Source organism: Petromyzon marinus, unplaced genomic scaffold (genome assembly GCF_048934315.1).
Source record: "Petromyzon marinus isolate PM22_M1 ecotype Great Lakes invasive population unplaced genomic scaffold, UKy_Petmar_22M1.pri1.0 PM_Scaffold_112, whole genome shotgun sequence".
Lineage (NCBI taxonomy): Eukaryota > Metazoa > Chordata > Hyperoartia > Petromyzontiformes > Petromyzontidae > Petromyzon > Petromyzon marinus.
The window spans coordinates 170,251-190,432 of NW_027423072.1; the positions used below are offsets into that span (position 1 = coordinate 170,251).

The window sequence follows — 20,182 nt, forward strand, 5'->3', positions numbered from 1 at the left end:
TAATAATTTTATTGTTTAATTTTTTTATAATTTTATTGTTTTATATTTTTATTATTTTATTGTTTCCCTTCTACGTGGTGGTGACTTTACCGAAAGAACCAAGAATAATAATTTTATTGTTTTATATTTTTATTATTTTATTGTTTCCCTTCTACATGGCGGTGACCTTACCGAAAGATCCAAGACTATTAATTTTATTGTTTTATATTTTTATTATTTTATTGTTTCCCTATCTACGTGGTGGTGACTTTACCGAAAGAACCAAGAATAATAATTTTAATGTTTTACAATAATTTTATTGTTTTATATTTTTATTATTTTATTGTTTCCCTTCTACGTGGTGGTGACTTTACCCAAAGAACCAAGAATAATAATTTTATTGTTTTATATTTTTATTATTTTATTGTTTCCCTATCTACGTGGTGGTGACTTTACCCAAAGAACCAAGAATGATAATTTTATTGTTTTATTTTTTATAATTTTATTGGTTTATATCTTTATTATTTTATTATTTCCCTATTTACGTGGTGGTGACTTTACCGAAAGAACCAAGAATAATAATTTTATTGGTTTATATTTTTATTATTTTATTATTTCCCTTCTACGTGGTGGTGACTTTACCCAAAGAACCGAGAATAATAATTTTATTGTTTTATTTTTTTATAATTTTATTGTTTTATATTTTTATTATTTTATTATTTCCCTATCTACGTGGTGGTGACTTTACCGAAAGAACCACGAATATGAATCCCTGCAGTCACGAAAGCTTTAAATCAAAACCTTAATTTTTACACGTGACGTTTCGGCTGGGGTCTCATTGTCCCACGCTCGACTCGCGTTGTGGGAAGCTTCGGGCCCCCCACTCCCAGGAGGTCGTGGACTTCTTCCATTACTACCAAGTACATTGCACGTGTAACTTGCTCGTGCATTTCATGTAAAAGCGTGTTTAAAAAAAAAAGTTTTTTCAAAAAAAAATATATTTTTTTTCATAGTCAAAATCGCCAAAATTTTTGCGGAGCTCCTCTGCAAATAGCCCGCAGGGAGAGACGAGAGGTGTGAGGCAGCGATGAGCTCAGCCTCCCCTCAAGTAACTGGATGTGCCTGTTGCTATCTCTCTCTGCGTGTCGCCAATGTGATGTTCGTAGACCCCTTGACTTCATGTCCTCGCCTTCCGTACTCCGGGTAACTTATTTTGCACGTATTGTGTATAAAGATATTGAGGCTCGCTCGTCTCGTCGTGAAACTGCAGTGAAAGAGCACCCAGGGGAGGCAGCCGTCACGTCTGCCTCACCGAGGGGGGGACGTGTCTAACACGCCCCCCCCTCAGTGAGGACACGCCCCCCTCAGCGAGGACACGCCCCCCTCAGTGATGACACGCCCCCTCAATGAGGACACGCCCCACAGCGAGGACACGCCCCCCTCAGTGAGAGCACGACCTCGGTGAAGACACGCCCCCCCCCCCAGCGAGGACACGCCCCCCTCTGTGAGGCCACGCCCCCCCTCAGTGTGTGAATCTGGCTCTGACACGAGTCAGTGCCTCCCCCCAGCCATTGACCTCGCCGCACGTCACTGTCACAGACCCATCCACCCACCCACTCACTCACTCAACCACTCGGCCACTCACCCACCCACTCACCCACCCACTCACTCGGCCACTCACCCAACCACTCGGCCACTCACCCACCCACTCACCCACCCACTCACTCGGCCACTCATCCAACCACTCAGCCACCCACTCAGCCACTCAGCCACTCACCCACCCACTTGTTCACCCACTCACCAACTCACCCACCCACTCACCCAACGACTTGTTCACCCACTCACCCACCCACTCACCCACTCACTCACCCACTCACTCACCCACTCACTCACACACTCACCCAACCACTCAACCACTCACCCAACCACTCACCCACCCACTCAACCACTCACTCACCCAACCACTTGTTCACCCACTCACTCACTCACCCACTCACCCACCCACTCAACCACCCACTCACCCAACCACTCAACCGCTCACCCACCCGCTCACCCCCCCCCCCCACCCTCTCACCCCCTCCCCCCACCCTTCTCCCCACCTCAGGCCTCCCCCCACCCTTCCCCCCACCTCAGGCCTCCCCCCCCACCCTTCTCCCCCCACCCTTCCCCCCACCTCAGGTCCTCCCCATGTCTCTCCTCCGCGGCTCACTGGGCCGTGCCCTCCGCCGCGTGGGGCTCACGGCCTCCCGCCCCCCCCGCCGCTCGGCCCCCACCTCCCGGGCCCCCCCCACCACCACCACCGGGGACCTTCCCCCCACCACCACAGCCGGGGACCTTCCCCCCACCACCACCACCACTGCCGGGCTGGTGCCGCTGCCGGACTTTGTGGACACCGTTGTTGCCTACCGCAGCAAGAGCAGCGGGCAGCTGCTGAGGGCGCTGGTCGTCTACAGCCTCTGCTGTGTCGACCTGCTGGTGGACCACAACAAGGAGGTGGGTGGGTGGGGGGGTGAGGGTGAGGGTGAGGTGGGGGTGAGGAGGGTGAGGTGGGGGTGAGGGTGAGGGGGGGTGGGATGAGGGTGGGGTGAGGGTGGGGTGAGGGTGAGGTTGGGTGAGGGTGAGGTTGGGTGAGGTTGGGTGAGGGTGAGGTTGGGTGAGGGTGAGGTTGGGTGAGGGTGAGGTTGGGTGAGGGTGAGGTGAGGGTGAGGTGGGGTGAGGTGAAGTGGGGTGGGTGAGTGGGTGGGTGAGTGGGTGGGGTGGGTGGATGCTCAGTCGACCTGCTGGTGGACCACAACAAGGAGGTGGGTGGGTGGGGGTGGGGTGGGTGAGTGGGTGGGTGGGAAGGCGAGTGACTGACTGAGTGACTGACTGAGTAACTGACTGAGTAACTGACTGACTAAGTGACTGACTAAGTGACTGACTAAGTGACTGACTAAGTGACTGACTAAGTGACTGACTAAGTGACTGACTAAGTGACTTTCTGACTGACTGACTTTCTGACTGAGTGAGTCACTGACTGACTGACTGACTAACTGACTGACTAAGTGACTGACTGAGTGACTGAGTGACTGACTAAGTGACTGACTGAGTGACTGAGTGACTGACTAAGTGACTGACTGAGTGACTGACCAAGTGACTGACTGACCGCTGCTGACCGCTGCTGACGGCGTCGGCCGCGGTTGCTCCGGTGTGCGTGTTGGTGACACCGTGGGCGGTGCCTCCGCTGTCCTCCGGTGACCTCCGGTGACCTCCGCTGTCCTCCGCTGTCCTCCGCTGTCCTCCGCTGTCCTCCGCTGTCCTCCGCTGTCCTCCGCTGTCCTCCGCTGTCCTCCGGTGACCTCCGCTGTCCTCCGCTGTCCTCCGCTGTCCTCCGCTGTCCTCCGCTGTCCTCCGCTGTCCTCCGCTGTCCTCCGCTGTCCTCCGCTGTCCTCCGCTGTCCTCCGATGACCTCCGCTGTCCTCCGATGACCTCCGCTGTCCTCCGCTGTCCTCCGCTGTCCTCCGGTGACCTCCGCTGTCCTCCGCTGTCCTCCGGTGACCTCCGGTGACCTCCGCTGTCCTCCGCTGTCCTCCGCTGTCCTCCGCTGTCCTCCGCTGTCCTCCGATGTCCTCCGCTGCCCTCCGCTGCCCTCCGCTGTCCTCCGCTGACCTCCGCTGTCCTCCGCTGTCCTCCGCTGTCCTCCGCTGTCCTCCGCTGTCCTCCGCTGTCCTCCGCTGTCCTCCGCTGACCTCCGCTGTCCTCCGCTGTCCTCCGCTGACCTCCGCTGTCCTCCGCTGTCCTCCGGTGACCTCCGGTGACCTCCGCTGTCCTCCGCTGTCCTCCGCTGTCCTCCGATGTCCTCCGCTGTCCTCCGCTGCCCTCCGCTGTCCTCCGCTGTCCTCCGCTGACCTCCGCTGTCCTCCGCTGTCCTCCGCTGTCCTCCGCTGTCCTCCGCTGTCCTCCGCTGTCCTCCGCTGCCCTCCGCTGCCCTCCGCTGTCCTCCGCTGACCTCCGCTGTCCTCCGCTGTCCTCCGCTGTCCTCCGCTGTCCTCCGCTGTCCTCCGCTGTCCTCCGCTGTCCTCCGCTGACCTCCGCTGTCCTCCGCTGTCCTCCGCTGACCTCCGCTGTCCTCCGCTGTCCTCCGCTGTCCTCCGGTGACCTCCGCTGTCCTCCGCTGTCCTCCGGTGACCTCCGGTGACCTCCGCTGTCCTCCGCTGTCCTCCGCTGTCCTCCGATGTCCTCCGCTGTCCTCCGCTGCCCTCCGCTGTCCTCCGCTGTCCTCCGCTGACCTCCGCTGTCCTCCGCTGTCCTCCGCTGTCCTCCGCTGTCCTCCGCTGTCCTCCGCTGTCCTCCGCTGTCCTCCGCTGTCCTCCGCTGTCCTCCGCTGTCCTCCGCTGTCCTCCGCTGTCCTCCGCCCGTGGCCCCCAGATCCTGCGCTGGGCCGAGCGCTTGCTGGGGGCCCGCCTCTTCGCTGGCCTCATGAAGGCCACGGTGTACGGCCAGTTCGTGGGTGGCGAGGACCGGCTCGCCATCCGGCCCACGGTGAGTGCCCACGCCCGGCACGGGGTCGGCTCCATCCTGGACTACAGCGTGGAGGAGGATGTCAGCCACGACGAGGCGCAGAGCCAGGAGATGAGGTGGGTGGGGGTGGTGGTGGGGGGGGGGAGAGACACGTGGGTTGGTGGGGGGAGAGAGACGTGGGTTGGTGGAGGGAGAGACACGTGGGTTGGGGAGAGACACGTGGGTTGGTGGGGGGAGAGACACATGGGTTGTTGGGGTGAGACACGTGGGTTGGTGGGGTGAGACACGTGGGTTGTTGGGGTGAGACACGTGGGTTGGTGGGGTGAGAGACGTGGGTTGGTGGGGGGAGAGACACGTGGGTTGGTGGAGGGAGACACGTGGGTTGGTGGGGGGAGAGACACGTGGGTTGGTGGGGGGAGAGACACGTGGGTTAGGGTGAGAGACACGTGGGTTGGGGAGAGACACGTGGGTAGGTGGGGTGAGACACGTGGGTTGTTGGGGTGAGACACTGGGTTGGGGAGAGACACGTGGGTTGTTGGGGTGAGACACGTGGGTTGTTGGGGTGAGACACGTGGGTTGTTGGGGGGAGAGACACGTGGGTTGGTCGGGAGAGAGACACTGTGGGGTGAGACACGTGGGTTGTTGTGGTGAGACACGTGGGTTGGTGGGTGGAGAGACACGTGGGTTGGTGGGTGGAGAGACACGTGGGTTGGGGAGAGACACGTGGGTTGGTGGGGGGAGAGACACGTGGGTTGGTGGGTGGAGAGACAAGTGGGTTGGTGGGTGGAGAGACAAGTGAGTTGGTGGGTGGAGAGACACGTGGGTTGGGGAGAGACACGTGGGTTGGTGGGGGAGAGACACGTGGGTTGGTGGGTGGAGAGACAAGTGGGTTGGTGGGTGGAGAGACAAGTGGGTTGGTGGGTGGAGAGACACGTGGGTTGGTGGGGGGAGAGACACGTGGGTTGGTGGGGGGAGAGACACGTGGGTTGGTGGGGGGAGAGACACGTGGGTTGGTGGGGGGAGAGACACGTGGGTTAGGGTGAGAGACACGTGGGTTGGTGGGGGGAGAGACACGTGGGTTGGTGGGGGGAGAGACACGTGGGTTGGTGGGGGGAGAGACACGTGGGTTGTTGGGGTGAGACACGTGGGTTGTTGGGGTGAGACACGTGGGTTGGTGGGGAGAGACACGTGGGTTGGTGGGGGGAGAGACACGTGGGTTGGTGGGGAGAGACACGTGGGTAGGTGGGGGGAGAGACACGTGGGTTAGGGTGAGACACGTGGGTTGGTGGGGGGAGAGACACGTGGGTTGGTGGAGGGAGAGACACGTGGGTTGGTGGGGGGAGAGACACGTGGGTTGGTGGGGGGAGAGACACGTGGGTTGGTGGGGGGAGAGACACGTGGGTTGTTGGGGTGAGACACGTGGGTTGTTGGGGTGAGACACGTGGGTTGGTGGGGAGAGACACGTGGGTTGGTGGGGGGAGAGACACGTGGGTTGGTGGGGAGAGACACGTGGGTAGGTGGGGGGAGAGACACGTGGGTTGGTGGGGGGAGAGACACGTGGGTTGGTGGGGGGAGAGACGTGGGTAGGTGGGGAGAGACACGTGGGTTGTTGGGGTGAGTCACGTGGGTTGGTGGGGGGGGGTGAGACACGTGGGTAGGTGGGGAGAGACACGTGGGTTGGTGGGGGGAGAGACACGTGGGTTGGTGGGGGGAGAGACGTGGGTAGGTGGGGAGAGACACGTGGGTTGGTGGGGGGGGTGAGACACGTGGGTAGGTGGGGGGAGAGACACGTGGGTTAGGGTGAGAGACACGTGGGTTGGTGGGGAGAGACACGTGGGTTGTTGGGGTGAGACACGTGGGTTAGGGTGAGACACGTGGGTAGGTGGGGAGAGACACGTGGGTTGGTGGGGGGAGAGACACGTGGGTTGGTGGGGGGAGAGACACGTGGGTTGGTGGGGGGAGAGACACGTGGGTTAAGGTGAGAGACACGTGGGTTAGGGTGAGAGACACGTGGGTTGGTGGGGGGAGAGACACGTGGGTTGGTGGAGGGAGACACGTGGGTTGGTGGGGGGAGAGACACGTGGGTTGGTGGGGGGAGAGAGACGTGGGTTGGTGGGTGGAGAGACACGTGGGTTGGTGGGGGGAGAGACACGTGGGTTAGGGTGAGAGACACGTGGGTTGGTGGGGGGAGAGACACGTGGGTTGGGGTGAGACACGTGGGTTGGTGGGGGGAGAGACACGTGGGTTGGTGGGGGGAGAGACACGTGGGTTGGTGGGGGGAGAGACACGTGGGTTGGTGGGGGGAGAGACACGTGGGTTAGGGTGAGAGACACGTGGGTTGGTGGGGGGAGAGACACGTGGGTTGTTGGGGTGAGACACGTGGGTTGTTGGGGTGAGACACGTGGGTTGTTGGGGTGAGACACGTGGGTTGTTGTGGTGAGACACGTGGGTTGGTGGGGAGAGACACGTGGGTTGGTGGGGGGAGAGACACGTGGGTTGGTGGGGAGAGACACGTGGGTAGGTGGGGGGAGAGACACGTGGGTTGGTGGGGGGAGAGACACGTGGGTTGGGGTGAGACACGTGGGTTGGTGGGGGGAGAGACACGTGGGTTGGTGGGGGGAGAGACACGTGGGTTGGTGGGGGGAGAGACACGTGGGTTGGTGGGGGGAGAGACACGTGGGTTAGGGTGAGAGACACGTGGGTTGGTGGGGGGAGAGACACTTGGGTTGGTGGGGGGAGAGACACGTGGGTTGGTGGGGGGAGAGACACGTGGGTTGGGGTGAGACACGTGGGTTGGTGGGGGGAGAGACACGTGGGTTGGTGGGGGGAGAGACACGTGGGTTGGTGGGGGGAGAGACACGTGGGTTGGTGGGGAGAGACACGTGGGTAGGTGGGGGGAGAGACACGTGGGTTGGTGGGGGGAGAGACACGTGGGTTGGTGGGGGGAGAGACGTGGGTAGGTGGGGAGAGACACGTGGGTTGTTGGGGTGAGTCACGTGGGTTGGTGGGGGGGGGTGAGACACGTGGGTAGGTGGGGAGAGACACGTGGGTTGGTGGGTGGAGAGACACATGGGTAGGTGGGGGGAGAGACACGTGGGTTGGTGGGGGGAGAGACACGTGGGTTGGTGGGGAGAGACACGTGGGTAGGTGGGGGGAGAGACACGTGGGTTGGTGGGGGGAGAGACACGTGGGTTGGTGGGGGGAGAGACACGTGGGTTAGGGTGAGAGACACGTGGGTTGTTGGGGTGAGACACGTGGGTTAGGGTGAGACACGTGGGTAGGTGGGGAGAGACACGTGGGTTGGTGGGGGGAGAGACACGTGGGTTGGTGGGGGGAGAGACACGTGGGTTGGTGGGGGGAGAGACACGTGGGTTAAGGTGAGAGACACGTGGGTTAGGGTGAGAGACACGTGGGTTGGTGGGGGGAGAGACACGTGGGTTGGTGGAGGGAGACACGTGGGTTGGTGGGGGGAGAGACACGTGGGTTGGTGGGGGGAGAGAGACGTGGGTTGGTGGGTGGAGAGACACGTGGGTTGGTGGGGGGAGAGACACGTGGGTTAGGGTGAGAGACACGTGGGTTGGTGGGGGGAGAGACACGTGGGTTGGGGTGAGACACGTGGGTTGGTGGGGGGAGAGACACGTGGGTTGGTGGGGGGAGAGACACGTGGGTTGGTGGGGGGAGAGACACGTGGGTTGGTGGGGGGAGAGACACGTGGGTTAGGGTGAGAGACACGTGGGTTAGGGTGAGAGACACGTGGGTTGGTGGGGGGAGAGACACGTGGGTTGTTGGGGTGAGACACGTGGGTTGTTGGGGTGAGACACGTGGGTTGTTGGGGTGAGACACGTGGGTTGTTGTGGTGAGACACGTGGGTTGGTGGGGAGAGACACGTGGGTTGGTGGGGGGAGAGACACGTGGGTTGGTGGGGAGAGACACGTGGGTAGGTGGGGGGAGAGACACGTGGGTTGGTGGGGGGAGAGACACGTGGGTTGGGGTGAGACACGTGGGTTGGTGGGGGGAGAGACACGTGGGTTGGTGGGGGGAGAGACACGTGGGTTGGTGGGGGGAGAGACACGTGGGTTGGTGGGGGGAGAGACACGTGGGTTAGGGTGAGAGACACGTGGGTTGGTGGGGGGAGAGACACGTGGGTTGGTGGGGGGAGAGACACGTGGGTTGGTGGGGGGAGAGACACCTGGGTTGGGGTGAGACACGTGGGTTGGTGGGGGGAGAGACACGTGGGTTGGTGGGGGGAGAGACACGTGGGTTGGTGGGGGGAGAGACACGTGGGTTGGTGGGGGGAGAGACACGTGGGTTGGTGGGGGGAGAGACACGTGGGTTAGGGTGAGAGACACGTGGGTTGGTGGGGGGAGAGACACGTGGGTTGGTGGGGGGAGAGACACGTGGGTTGGTGGGGGGAGAGACACGTGGGTTGTTGGGGTGAGACACGTGGGTTGGTGGGGGGAGAGACACGTGGGTTGTTGGGGTGAGACACGTGGGTTGTTGGGGTGAGACACGTGGGTTGTTGGGGTGAGACACGTGGGTTGGTGGGGAGAGACACGTGGGTTGGTGGGGGGAGAGACACGTGGGTTGGTGGGGAGAGACACGTGGGTAGGTGGGGGGAGAGACACGTGGGTTGTTGGGGTGAGACACGTGGGTTGGTGGGGGGAGAGACACGTGGGTTGTTGGGGTGAGACACGTGGGTTGTTGGGGTGAGACACGTGGGTTGTTGGGGTGAGACACGTGGGTTGGTGGGGAGAGACACGTGGGTTGGTGGGGGGAGAGACACGTGGGTTGGTGGGGAGAGACACGTGGGTTGGTGGGGGGAGAGACACGTGGGTTGTTGGGGTGAGACACGTGGGTTGTTGGGGTGAGACACATGGGTTGTTGGGGTGAGACACGTGGGTTGTTGTGGTGAGACACGTGGGTTGGTGGGGAGAGACACGTGGGTTGGTGGGGGGAGAGACACGTGGGTTGGTGGGGAGAGACACGTGGGTAGGTGGGGGGAGAGACACGTGGGTTGGTGGGGGGAGAGACACGTGGGTTGGTGGGGGGAGAGACGTGGGTAGGTGGGGAGAGACACGTGGGTTGTTGGGGTGAGTCACGTGGGTTGGTGGGGGGGGGTGAGACACGTGGGTAGGTGGGGAGAGACACGTGGGTTGGTGGGGGGGGTGAGACACGTGGGTAGGTGGGGGGAGAGACGTGGGTTAGGGTGAGAGACACGTGGGTTGGTGGGGAGAGACACGTGGGTTGGTGGGGGGAGAGACACGTGGGTTGGTGGGGGGAGACATGTGGGTTGGTGGGGGGAGACACGTGGGTTGTTGGGGTGAGACACGTGGGTTAGGGTGAGACACGTGGGTTGTTGGGGTGAGACACGTGGGTTGTTGGGGTGAGACACGTGGGTTGGTGGGGAGGGACACGTGGGTTGTTGGGGTGAGACACGTGGGTTGGTGGGGGAGAGAGACGTAGGTTGGTGGGGAGAGAAACGTGGGTTGTTGGGGTGAGACACGTGGGTTGGTGGGGGAGAGAGACGTGGGTTGGTGGGGAGAGACACGTGGGTTGTTGGGGTGAGACACGTGGGTTGGTGGGGTGAGACACGTGGGTTGTGGTGAGACACGTGGGTTGGTGGGGTGAGACACGTGGGTTGGTGGGGAGAGACACGTGGGTTGTTGGGGTGAGACACGTGGGTAGGTGGGGAGAGACACGTGGGTTGGTGGGGGGAGAGACACGTGGGTTGTTGGGGTGAGACACGTGGGTTGGTGGGGGGAGAGACACGTGGGTTGGTGGGGGGAGAGACACGTGGGTTGTTGTGGTGAGACACGTGGGTTGTTGGGGTTAGCCACGTGGATTGTTGGGGTGAGACACGTGGGTTGTTGGGGTGAGACACGTGGGTAGGTGGGGAGAGACACGTGGGTTGGTGGGGGGAGACACGTGGGTTGTTGGGGTGAGACACGTGGGTTGTTGTGGTGAGACACGTGGGTTGTTGGGGTGAGACACGTGGGTTGGTGGGGGAGACACGTGGGTTGTTGGGGTGAGACACGTGGGTTGTTGGGGTGAGACACGTGGGTTGGGGTGAGACACGTGGGTTGTTGGGGTGAGACACGTGGGTTGTTGGGGTGAGACACGTGGGTAGGTGGGGAGAGACACGTGGGTTGGTGGGGGTGACACGTGGGTTGTTGGGGTGAGACACGTGGGTTGTTGGGGTGAGACACGTGGGTTGGTGGGGTGAGACACGTGGGTTGTTGGGGTGAGACACGTGGGTAGGTGGGGAGAGACACGTAGGTTGTTGGGGTGAGACACGTGGGTTGGTGGGGGGAGACACGTGGGTTGTTGGGGTGAGACACGTGGGTTGGTGGGGGAGAGAGACGTGGGTTGGTGGGGAGAGACACGTGGGTTGTTGGGGGGAGAGACACGTGGGTTGTTGGGGTGAGACACGTGGGTTGGTGGGGAGAGACACTGTGGGTAGGTGGGGTGAGACACGTGGGTTGGTGGGGGAGAGAGACGTGGGTTGGTGGGGAGAGACACACGTGGGTTGTGGTGAGACACGTGGGTTGGTGTGGGGAGAGACACGTGGGTTGGTGGGGTGAGACACGTGGGTAGGTGGGTGGAGAGACACGTGGGGTTGGTGGGGGGAGAGACACGTGGGTTGGTGGGGGGAGAGACACGTGGGTTGGTGGGGTGAGACACGTGGGTTGGTGGGGTGAGACACGTGGGTTGGTGGGGCGAGAGACACGTGGGTTGTTGGGGTGAGACACGTGGGTTGTTGGGGTGAGACACGTGGGTTGGTGGGGGGAGAGACACGTGGGTTGGTGGGGTGAGACACGTGGGTTGGTGGGGTGAGACACGTGGGTTGGTGGGGGGAGAGACACGTGGGTTGGTGGGGTGAGACACGTGGGTTGGTGGGGTGAGACACGTGGGTTGGTGGGGGGAGAGACACGTGGGTTGGTGGGGAGAGACACTGTGGGTAGGTGGGGTGAGACACGTGGGTTGTTGGGGTGAGACACGTGGGTAGGTGGGGAGAGACACGTGGGTTGTTGGGGGGAGAGACACGTGGGTTGTTGGGTGGAGAGACACGTGGGTAGGTGGGGAGAGACACTGTGGGTAGGTGGGGTGAGACACGTGGGTTGTTGGGGTGAGACACGTGGGTAGGTGGGGTGAGACACGTGGGTTGTTGGGTGGAGAGACACGTGGGTAGGTGTGGGGAGAGACACGTGGGTTGGTGGGGAGAGACACGTGGGTTGGTGGGGGGAGAGACACGTGGGATGGTGGGGGGAGACATGTGGGTTGGTGGGGGGAGACACGTGGGTTGTTGGGGTGAGACACGTGGGTTGTTGGGGTGAGACACGTGGGTTGTTGGGGTGAGACACGTGGTTTGTTGGGGTGAGACACGTGGTTTGTTGGGGTGAGACACGTGGGTTGTGGTGAGACACGTGGGTTGGTGGGGGGAGAGACACGTGGGTTGGTGGGGTGAGACACGTGGGTTGTTGGGGTGAGACACGTGGGTTGTTGGGGTGAGACACGTGGGTAGGTGGGGTGAGACACGTGGGTTGTTGGGGTGAGACACGTGGGTTGGTGGGGTGAGACACGTGGGTTGTGGTGAGACACGTGGGTTGGTGGGGTGAGAGACACGTGGGTTGGTGGGGAGAGACACGTGGGTTGTTGGGGAGAGACACGTGGGTTGGTGGGGTGAGACACGTGGGTTGTTGGGGTGAGACACGTGGGTAGGTGGGGGGAGAGACACGTGGGTTGGTGGGGGGAGACACGTGGGTAGGTGGGGGGAGAGACACGTGGGTAGGTGGGGGGAGAGACACGTGGGTTTGTGGGGGGAGAGACACGTGGGTTGGTGGGGTGAGACACGTGGGTTGTTGGGGTGAGACACGTGGGTTGTTGGGGTGAGACACGTGGGTAGGTGGGGGGAGACACGTGGGTTGTTGGGGTGAGACACGTGGGTTGGTGGGGGGAGAGACACGTGGGTAGGTGGGGGGAGAGACACGTGGGTTGGTGGGGGGAGACACGTGGGTAGGTGGGGGGAGAGACACGTGGGTTGTTGGGGTGACACACGTGGGTTGGTGGGGAGAGACACACGTGGGTTGTGGTGAGACACGTGGGTTGGTGGGGGGAGAGACACGTGGGTTGGTGGGTGGAGAGACACGTGGGTAGGTGTGGGGAGAGACACGTGGGTAGGTGGGGTGAGACACGTGGGTTGGTGGGGTGAGACACGTGGGTTGGTGGGGGGAGAGACACGTGGGTTGTTGGGGAGAGACACGTGGGTTGGTGGGGGGAGAGACACGTGGGTTGTTGGGGGGAGAGACACGTGGGTTGTTGGGGGGAGAGACACGTGGGTTGTTGGGGTGAGACACGTGGGTTGTTGGGGTGAGACACGTGGGTTGTTGGGGTGAGACACGTGGGTTGTTGGGGTGGGACACGTGGGTTGTTGGGGTGAGACACTGGGTTGGGGGAGAGACACCCATCTACTCACCCACCCACCCACTCACTCACCCACCCACTCACTCACTCACCCACCCACCCACCCACTCACCCACTCACCCACCCACTCACCCACCCACTCACCCACTCACCCACCCACCCACTCACCAACTCACCCTCCCACCCACCCACCCACCCACCAACTCACCCACCCACCCACCAACTCACCCACCCACTCATCCACCCACCCACTCACCCACCCACCCACTCACTCACTCACCCACTCACTCACCCACTCACTCACCCACTCACTCACCCACCTACCCACTCACTCACCCACTCACCCACCCACCCACTCACTCGCCCACCAACTCACCCACCCACTCACCCACCCACCCACTCACCCACCCATCCACCCACCCACTCACCCATCCACCCACCCACTCACCCATCCACCCACTCACTCACCCACCCACCCACTCACTCACTCACCCACCCACTCACTCACCCACCCACCCACTCACTCACCCACCCACCCACCCACTCACCCACCCACTCACTCACTCACCCACTCACCCACCCACCCACTCACCCACCCACTCACTCACTCACCCACTCACCCACCCACCCACTCACTCACCCACCCACTCACCCACTCACCCACCCACCGACTCACTCACCCACCCACTCCACCTCTTTTCCAGCCCGTGCTGCGCCCGTTTATCCCCCCCCCCACTCTCTCCGGCCAATCAGAAGCTGCTTGGGGCGAGCCGTGGTCATGCACGGCAAGCCCCGTGACTCAGCCAACGCGGCGTCACCCGCCGGAGACGCTCGCCGATAGGAATGTGTTACAGCGCAGATACCTGAAGGGTTTGTGAGCGCCTCACTCTTGAGCTCCAGCCTGCAGGTCAAACCCAGAAATTCATCGCTGGCAGGGCCAGCCTGAATGTTCATGACCAGCGCTGCGCGCTCATTCCATTAGAGAGAGAGGAGGGGCGGGCGCGCGTCCAAGCGTAGGTGAAGGGAGGGCATTGACTGTGAACCCTTCACGGTGGCTAGGAGATGTTGACTACCTCGCCCGGTACGCAGGAGGTCGTGGGTTCCATCCCGTGACCCTGACCATGCCTGCTACTGCTGCTGTATAATTTGGAGTCTGCGCGTCTCTCTCTCATCATCATCACGGTGGCTAGGAGATGTTGACTACCTCGCCTGGTATACAGGAGGTCGTGGGTTCCATCCCGTGACCCTGACGATGCCTGCTGCTGTAATTTAGTAATCAAGAGATGTTGACTACCTCGCTTGGTACGCAGGAGGTCGTGGGTTCGATCCCGACCCTGGCAATGCCTGCTACTGCTGCTGTATAATTTGGAGTCTGCGCATCTCTCTCTCTCATCTTCATCACGGTGGCTAGGAGATGTTGACTACCTCGCCTGGTATACAGGAGGTCGTGGGTTCCATCCCGTGACCCTGACGATGCCTGCTGCTGTATATTTAGTAATCAAGAGATGTTGACTACCTCGCCCGGTACGCAGGAGGTCGTGGGTTCCATCCCGACCCTGGCAATGCCTGCTGCTGCTGCTGTATAATTTGGAGTCTGCGTCTCTCTCTCATCATCATCACGGTGGCTAGGAGATGTTGACTACCTCGCCCGGTACGCAGGAGGTCGTGGGTTCGATTCCAGGCAATGCCTGCTACTGCCGCTGTATATTTGGTATTCAGGAGATGTTGACTACCTCGCCTGGTACGCAGGAGGTCGTGGGTTCGATCCCGACCCTGACAATGCCTGCCACTGTATATTTGGTAACCAAGAGATGTTGACTACCTCGCCCGGTACGCAGGAGGTCGTGGGTCCCATCCTGACCCTGACGATGCCTGCTGCTGCTGCATATTTGGTAACCAAGAGATGTTGACTACCTCGCCCGGTACGCAGGAGATCGTGGGTTCGATGCCAACCCTGATGCCTGCCGCTGTATATTTGGTAACTAAGAGATGTTGACTACCTCGCCCGGTACGCGGGAGGTCGTGGGTTCGATCCCGTGACCCTGACCATGCCTGCTACTGCTGCTGTATATTTGGTAACCAAGAGATGTTGACTACCTCGCCTGGTATACAGGAGGTCGTGGGTTCGATCCCGACCCTGACGACGCCTTCTGCTGCTGCTGTATAATTTGGAGTCTGCGCGTCTCTCTCTCATCATCATCATCATCACGGTGGCTAGGAGATGTTGACTACCTCGCCTGGTATACAGGAGGTCGTGGGTTCCATCCCGACCCTGACGACGCCTTCTGCTGCTGCTGCTGTATAATTTGGAGTCTGCGTCTCTCTCTCTCTCTCTCATCGATGTGCGGTGGGCCAGGTAGCTTCTGAAAAAGCCTCAGCAGCAGTTCGTTGGGCTCCTGGCACCACGCTTTCAGGAAATGTACCGTGCTGTTAATGGAATAACTCCACGACTTCCAAATCAGTGGGCCCCGAGGCTTGGCCACACAGCGTAAGGGGGTCGACCGTGGTCAATTACAGCCAGCGTCACTTGCGCGTGGACGATTAGGGCCCAAGCCAAGCCCAAACGTAACGTGTAAAAGAGTGAACGTTTTAAAAATATGTATTTTTAATGATAGAATGTAGTAGTTATTGTCATCGGCGTGACATAAGCGTACCGAGTTTTCAGTCGATACCGCATTGGGAAGTGGGCTAATAGAATGTAGTATTGTCATCAGCGTGACATAGGTATACCGAGTTTTCAGTCGATACCGCATTGGGAAGTGGGCTAATAGAATGTAGTATTGTCATCAGCGTGACATAGGTATACCGAGTTTTCAGTCGATACCGCATTGGGAAGTGGGCTAATAGAATGTAGTATTGTCATCAGCGTGACATAGGTATACCGAGTTTTCAGTCGATACCGCATTGGGAAGTGTGTTGAAATTGAGTTACAAGATTTGAGGATACATCAACAACAACAACAACAGACAGAGTGATTTAGATGAAAGCGTGTAAAAATAAATTTTTGATTAAAAACTTTCGTGACTGCAGGGATTCATAGTCTTGGATCTTTTGGTAAAGTCACCACCGCGTAGAAGGGAAACAATAAAATAATAAAAATATAAAACAATAAAATTATTATTCTTGGTTCTTTTGGTAAAGTCACCACCACGTAGAAGGGAAACAATAAAATAATAAAAATATAAAACAATAAAATTATTATTCTTGGTTCTTTCGGTAAAGTCACCGCCACGTAGAAGGGAAACAATAAAATAATAAAAATATAAAACAATAAATTCTTGGTTCTTTCGGTAAAGTCACCACCACGTTAGAAGGGAAACAATAAAATAATAAAAATATAAAACAATAAAATTATTATTCTTGGTTCTTTCGGTAAAGTCACCACCACGTAGAAGGAAAACAATAAAATAATAAAAATATAAAACAATAGAATTATTGTAAAACAATAAAATTATTATTCTTGGTTCTTTAGGTAAAGTCGCCATGTAGAAGGGAAACAATAAAATAATAAAAATATAAAACAATAAAATTATTATTCTTGGTTCTTTCGGTAAAGTCACTGCCACGTAGAAGGGAAACAATAAAATAATAAAAATATAAAACAATAGAATTATTATTCTTGGTTCTTTCGGTAAAGTCACCACCACGTAGAAGGGAAACAATAAAATAATAAAAATATAAAACAATAAAATTAATATTCTTGGTTCTTTCGGTAAAGTCACCACCACGTAGAAGGGAAACAATAAAATAATAAAAATATATTTTTTTATAATTTTATTAAAATAATAAAAATACATTTTATTAAAATAAAAATATATTTGATTAAAATAATAAAAATATTTAAAAATATCTTATTATTTTATAAAAAAAAAATCACAAAAATATATATTTTTATAATTTCATTGAACCAAGAATTACGTGTGATAATAGTTGCGTTTGAGTTGTTACAGCCCGTGGGGGATCTGTGCGGCTGTGATAATTCCCACCACGTGAAGAAGCCGTCCGGTCGAACTGCTATATCGTCTGTGATGGCCAGCGAGCTTCTGAATAAGCAGCTTCACAGCAGCAGCAACAGCAGCAGCAGCAGTCCGTCGGGCTTGGCTTTGACGTCCACTGGGTAACAGAACAACAACAACAAAAAAATAGCAGCTCGAACAAAATAACCGAAGCTTCCGCGTAGCGTTTGCGCGAGCCCATTAAAGGATAACTCGGCACGTGCGAGAGTGAGCGAGTGAGTGAGGAGCCAGCCCTTCTGTTGCCTTACACCCGCTCACAATAAGCACAATGCACAGCAGGTAGGGAAACTTGTTCGCTCTGTTCCAATGGGTAGGGGGGGGGGAGCTTCTCTCTATGCACGCAAGCGACAGCAGCGAGAGCCGTGCAGACAAAAGATCACCACCACCACCACCACCCCCACCCGGTACAGCCTTGGCAGACGCTTGGGACAGGTTTCTGTCGGTAGCGAGTCCGCTGGATTGTCAATGAAGGCTACCGGCACTGTGGCTACACACACACACAGAGAGAGAGAGGGTGGGTGGGTGGGTGGCCAGCACCACCACCACCACGCCCGGCCGCCTTTGTCTCCCCCGAGTGGCGATGTTTACACCGCTACACTCAACAACAACAGACAGACAGCGAGTTAAATAAAAGCGTGTAGTAAAATTTTTTATTGGAATCGTACAGAAATGTCATTTATAACACAGATCGGTGGAAAAAAATATTAATATTGATTTTATTTGATTATTATTTATTTTTTTACTTTTCGCAACAGCTGTTTTCATTGGAGGATGACAGGTGACCCTCTGCCTCCCCTTGACCCCACGTCCCTGGTTGGTGAGTGGGTGAGTGGGTGGGTGGGTGAGTGGGTGGGTGAGTGGGTGGGTGAGTGGGTGGGTGAGTGGGTGGGTGAGTGGGTGGGTGAGTGGGTGGGTGAGTGGGTGGGTGAGTGGGTGGGTGAGTGGGTGGGTGAGTGGGTGGGTGGGTGGGTTGGTGAGTGAAGAATTGGATGGGTGAGTGGATGGGTTGGTGGGTTGGTGTGTGGGCGAGTGGATGAGTGAGCGGATGGGTGAACAAGTGGTTGGGTGAGTGGGTGAGTGGATGGGTGGCCAGCACCACCACCACCACCACCACGCCTGGCCGCCTTTGTCTCCCCCGAGTGGCGATTTTTGTACTGCTGCTACTACACACCGCTACACCGGCTACTCATTCGAAGCCCGAGTCTACCTGGGGGAGGCCAAGGAGCGGTTCAGACGGCCCTCATTGCCGGTGTTGGTGGCTGTGAGCGGGAATCGAACCCTGGCCTCTCGCCGGGTTCGCCGCCGCTGTTCGCTAATCGCGGCGCCACCGCTCCCAACAACAACAACATCAACCGCCACCGAGTGGCGGTGACGTCACCACGACGTCGCCTGCGCCAGGCTAGGTGCACCTTGAGGCCGCCACGTGAAGTGTCGAACGCCCGCTGGCAGGAGGTCACGGGGCAGACCCAGGTGCCACGGGTCGACTGACTGAGATGACTGGCTGATGCACCACCTGTGCCCCCTACTGTGCCAACTTGCTGTGCTTTAGCCACCCGGCGCTCCGCTCGTTGTTGTGGGCGTCACTCCTCCGCCCTCCGTTGTTGTTGGAGGGCGACTGCCTCCAACTGCCCAGCAGCGTCCTTCACGAGCCTCCTCCACAGAGGCCGATCTTGACACCGCTGGTAGCGGTCATCGGCAAGTCCACTCAGCTCCACGTCCTCCTGTACCACATCACTCCATCTCTTCTCTAGCTCGTGCCGCGCCCGTTTAGTGCCCTCAATCCGGCTGAACAAAAGCTGTTTCGGCATGCGGTGGCTGGGCATGCGGGCTACATGACCCAGCCATCGCAGCCTTGCCCGCCGGAGGAGCTCGCCGATGCAACTTTGTCCAGATCTTTCAAGGATTTGTGAGCTCCTCACACAATCCAGCCTGCAGGTTAAACCCAGGATGGATCGTAGGCAGGCCAGCCTAAATGTTTCTAACCGGCGAAGATGCTCCATTAGGGGGGGTCCACGTTTCGCAAGCGTAGAGAAGGGAGGGAATGATCGTGGCCGAGAAGACCTGAAGCTTAGTGTGGAGCGACAGACCAGGTAGCTTCCACACAGCGTTACGCAACCGATGAAAAGATATTGCCGCTCGACTGATTCGGAGTGAGACCTCTGCTGTTAAACTGGAGCCGGTCATGAGCACACTGCCCAGGTATGGGAAACTCTCCACTCTCTCCACAACTGGCCTATCATAAATTGGGAGTTGTGGGGGTGGAGTGTCCGATGGTACAAAATACCCAGGCAGGTGATTAGTTTTGGTGGGGCTGATGGTAAGGCCCCACCTCTTAGTGGCACGCTCCAGTCTCAGCAGCAGCGTCTCCAACTCCTCCTCTGAATGAGCGGCAATTACCAGATCATCGGCATACATAACGTGTATGAGACCAAAATGGAGCTCTTTGGCATCAACTCAATTCGCCGTGTTTGGAGGAGGAGGAATGCTGCCTATGACCCCAAGAACACCATCCCCACCGTCAAACATGGAGGTGGAAACATTGTGCTTTGGGGGTGTTTTTCTGCTAAGGGGACACGACAACTTCACCGCATCAAAGGGACGATGGACGGGGCCATGTACCGTCAAATCTTGGGTGAGAACCTCCTTCCCTCAGCCAGGGCATTGAAAATTGGTCGTGGATGGGTATTCCAGCATGACAATGACTCAAAACACACGGCCAAGGCAACCAAGGAGTGGCTCAAGAAGAAGCACATTAAGGTCCTGGAGTGGCCTAGCCAGTCTCCAGTACCTTAATCCCGTAGGAAATCTGTGGAGGGAGCTGAAGGTTCGAGTTGCCAAACGTCAGCCTCGAAACCTTAATGACTTGGAGAAGATCTGCAAAGAGGAGTGGGACAAAATCCCTCCTGAGATGTGTGCAAACCTGGTGGCCAACTACAAGAAACGTCTGACCTCTGTGATTGCCAACAAGGGTTTTGCACACCAAGTACTAAGTCATGTTTTGCAGAGGGGGTCAAATACTTATTTCCCCCTATTAAAATGCAAATCAATTTATAACATTATTGACGCGCGTTTTTCTGGAGTTTTGTTGCTATTCTGTCTCTCACTGTTCAAATAAACCTACCATTAAAATTATAGACTGATCACTTCTTTGTCAGTGGGCAAACGTACAAAATCAGCAGGGGATCAAATACTTATTTCCCTCACTGTACACACACATACACAGCCTGTGCCAATCACACACAATCTATACCACGGACACAGCCTGT

The 20,182-nt window shown here is 57.4% G+C and overlaps 1 protein-coding gene across 2 annotated transcripts in view; it reads left to right on the forward strand.

Moving 5' to 3' along the window:
- LOC116958410 (proline dehydrogenase 1, mitochondrial-like) overlaps window positions 1-20,182 on the forward strand; it is a 100,200-nt gene that overhangs the window by 8,775 nt on the left and 71,243 nt on the right. For both annotated transcript variants that reach the window (XM_076063408.1, XM_076063407.1), the window contains exons 3-4: window positions 2,158-2,472; window positions 4,387-4,595. In XM_076063408.1, the coding sequence (XP_075919523.1) occupies window positions 2,167-2,472; window positions 4,387-4,595 (515 nt within the window). In that variant the 5' untranslated portion in view covers window positions 2,158-2,166. The remainder of the gene's footprint in view (window positions 1-2,157; window positions 2,473-4,386; window positions 4,596-20,182) is intronic.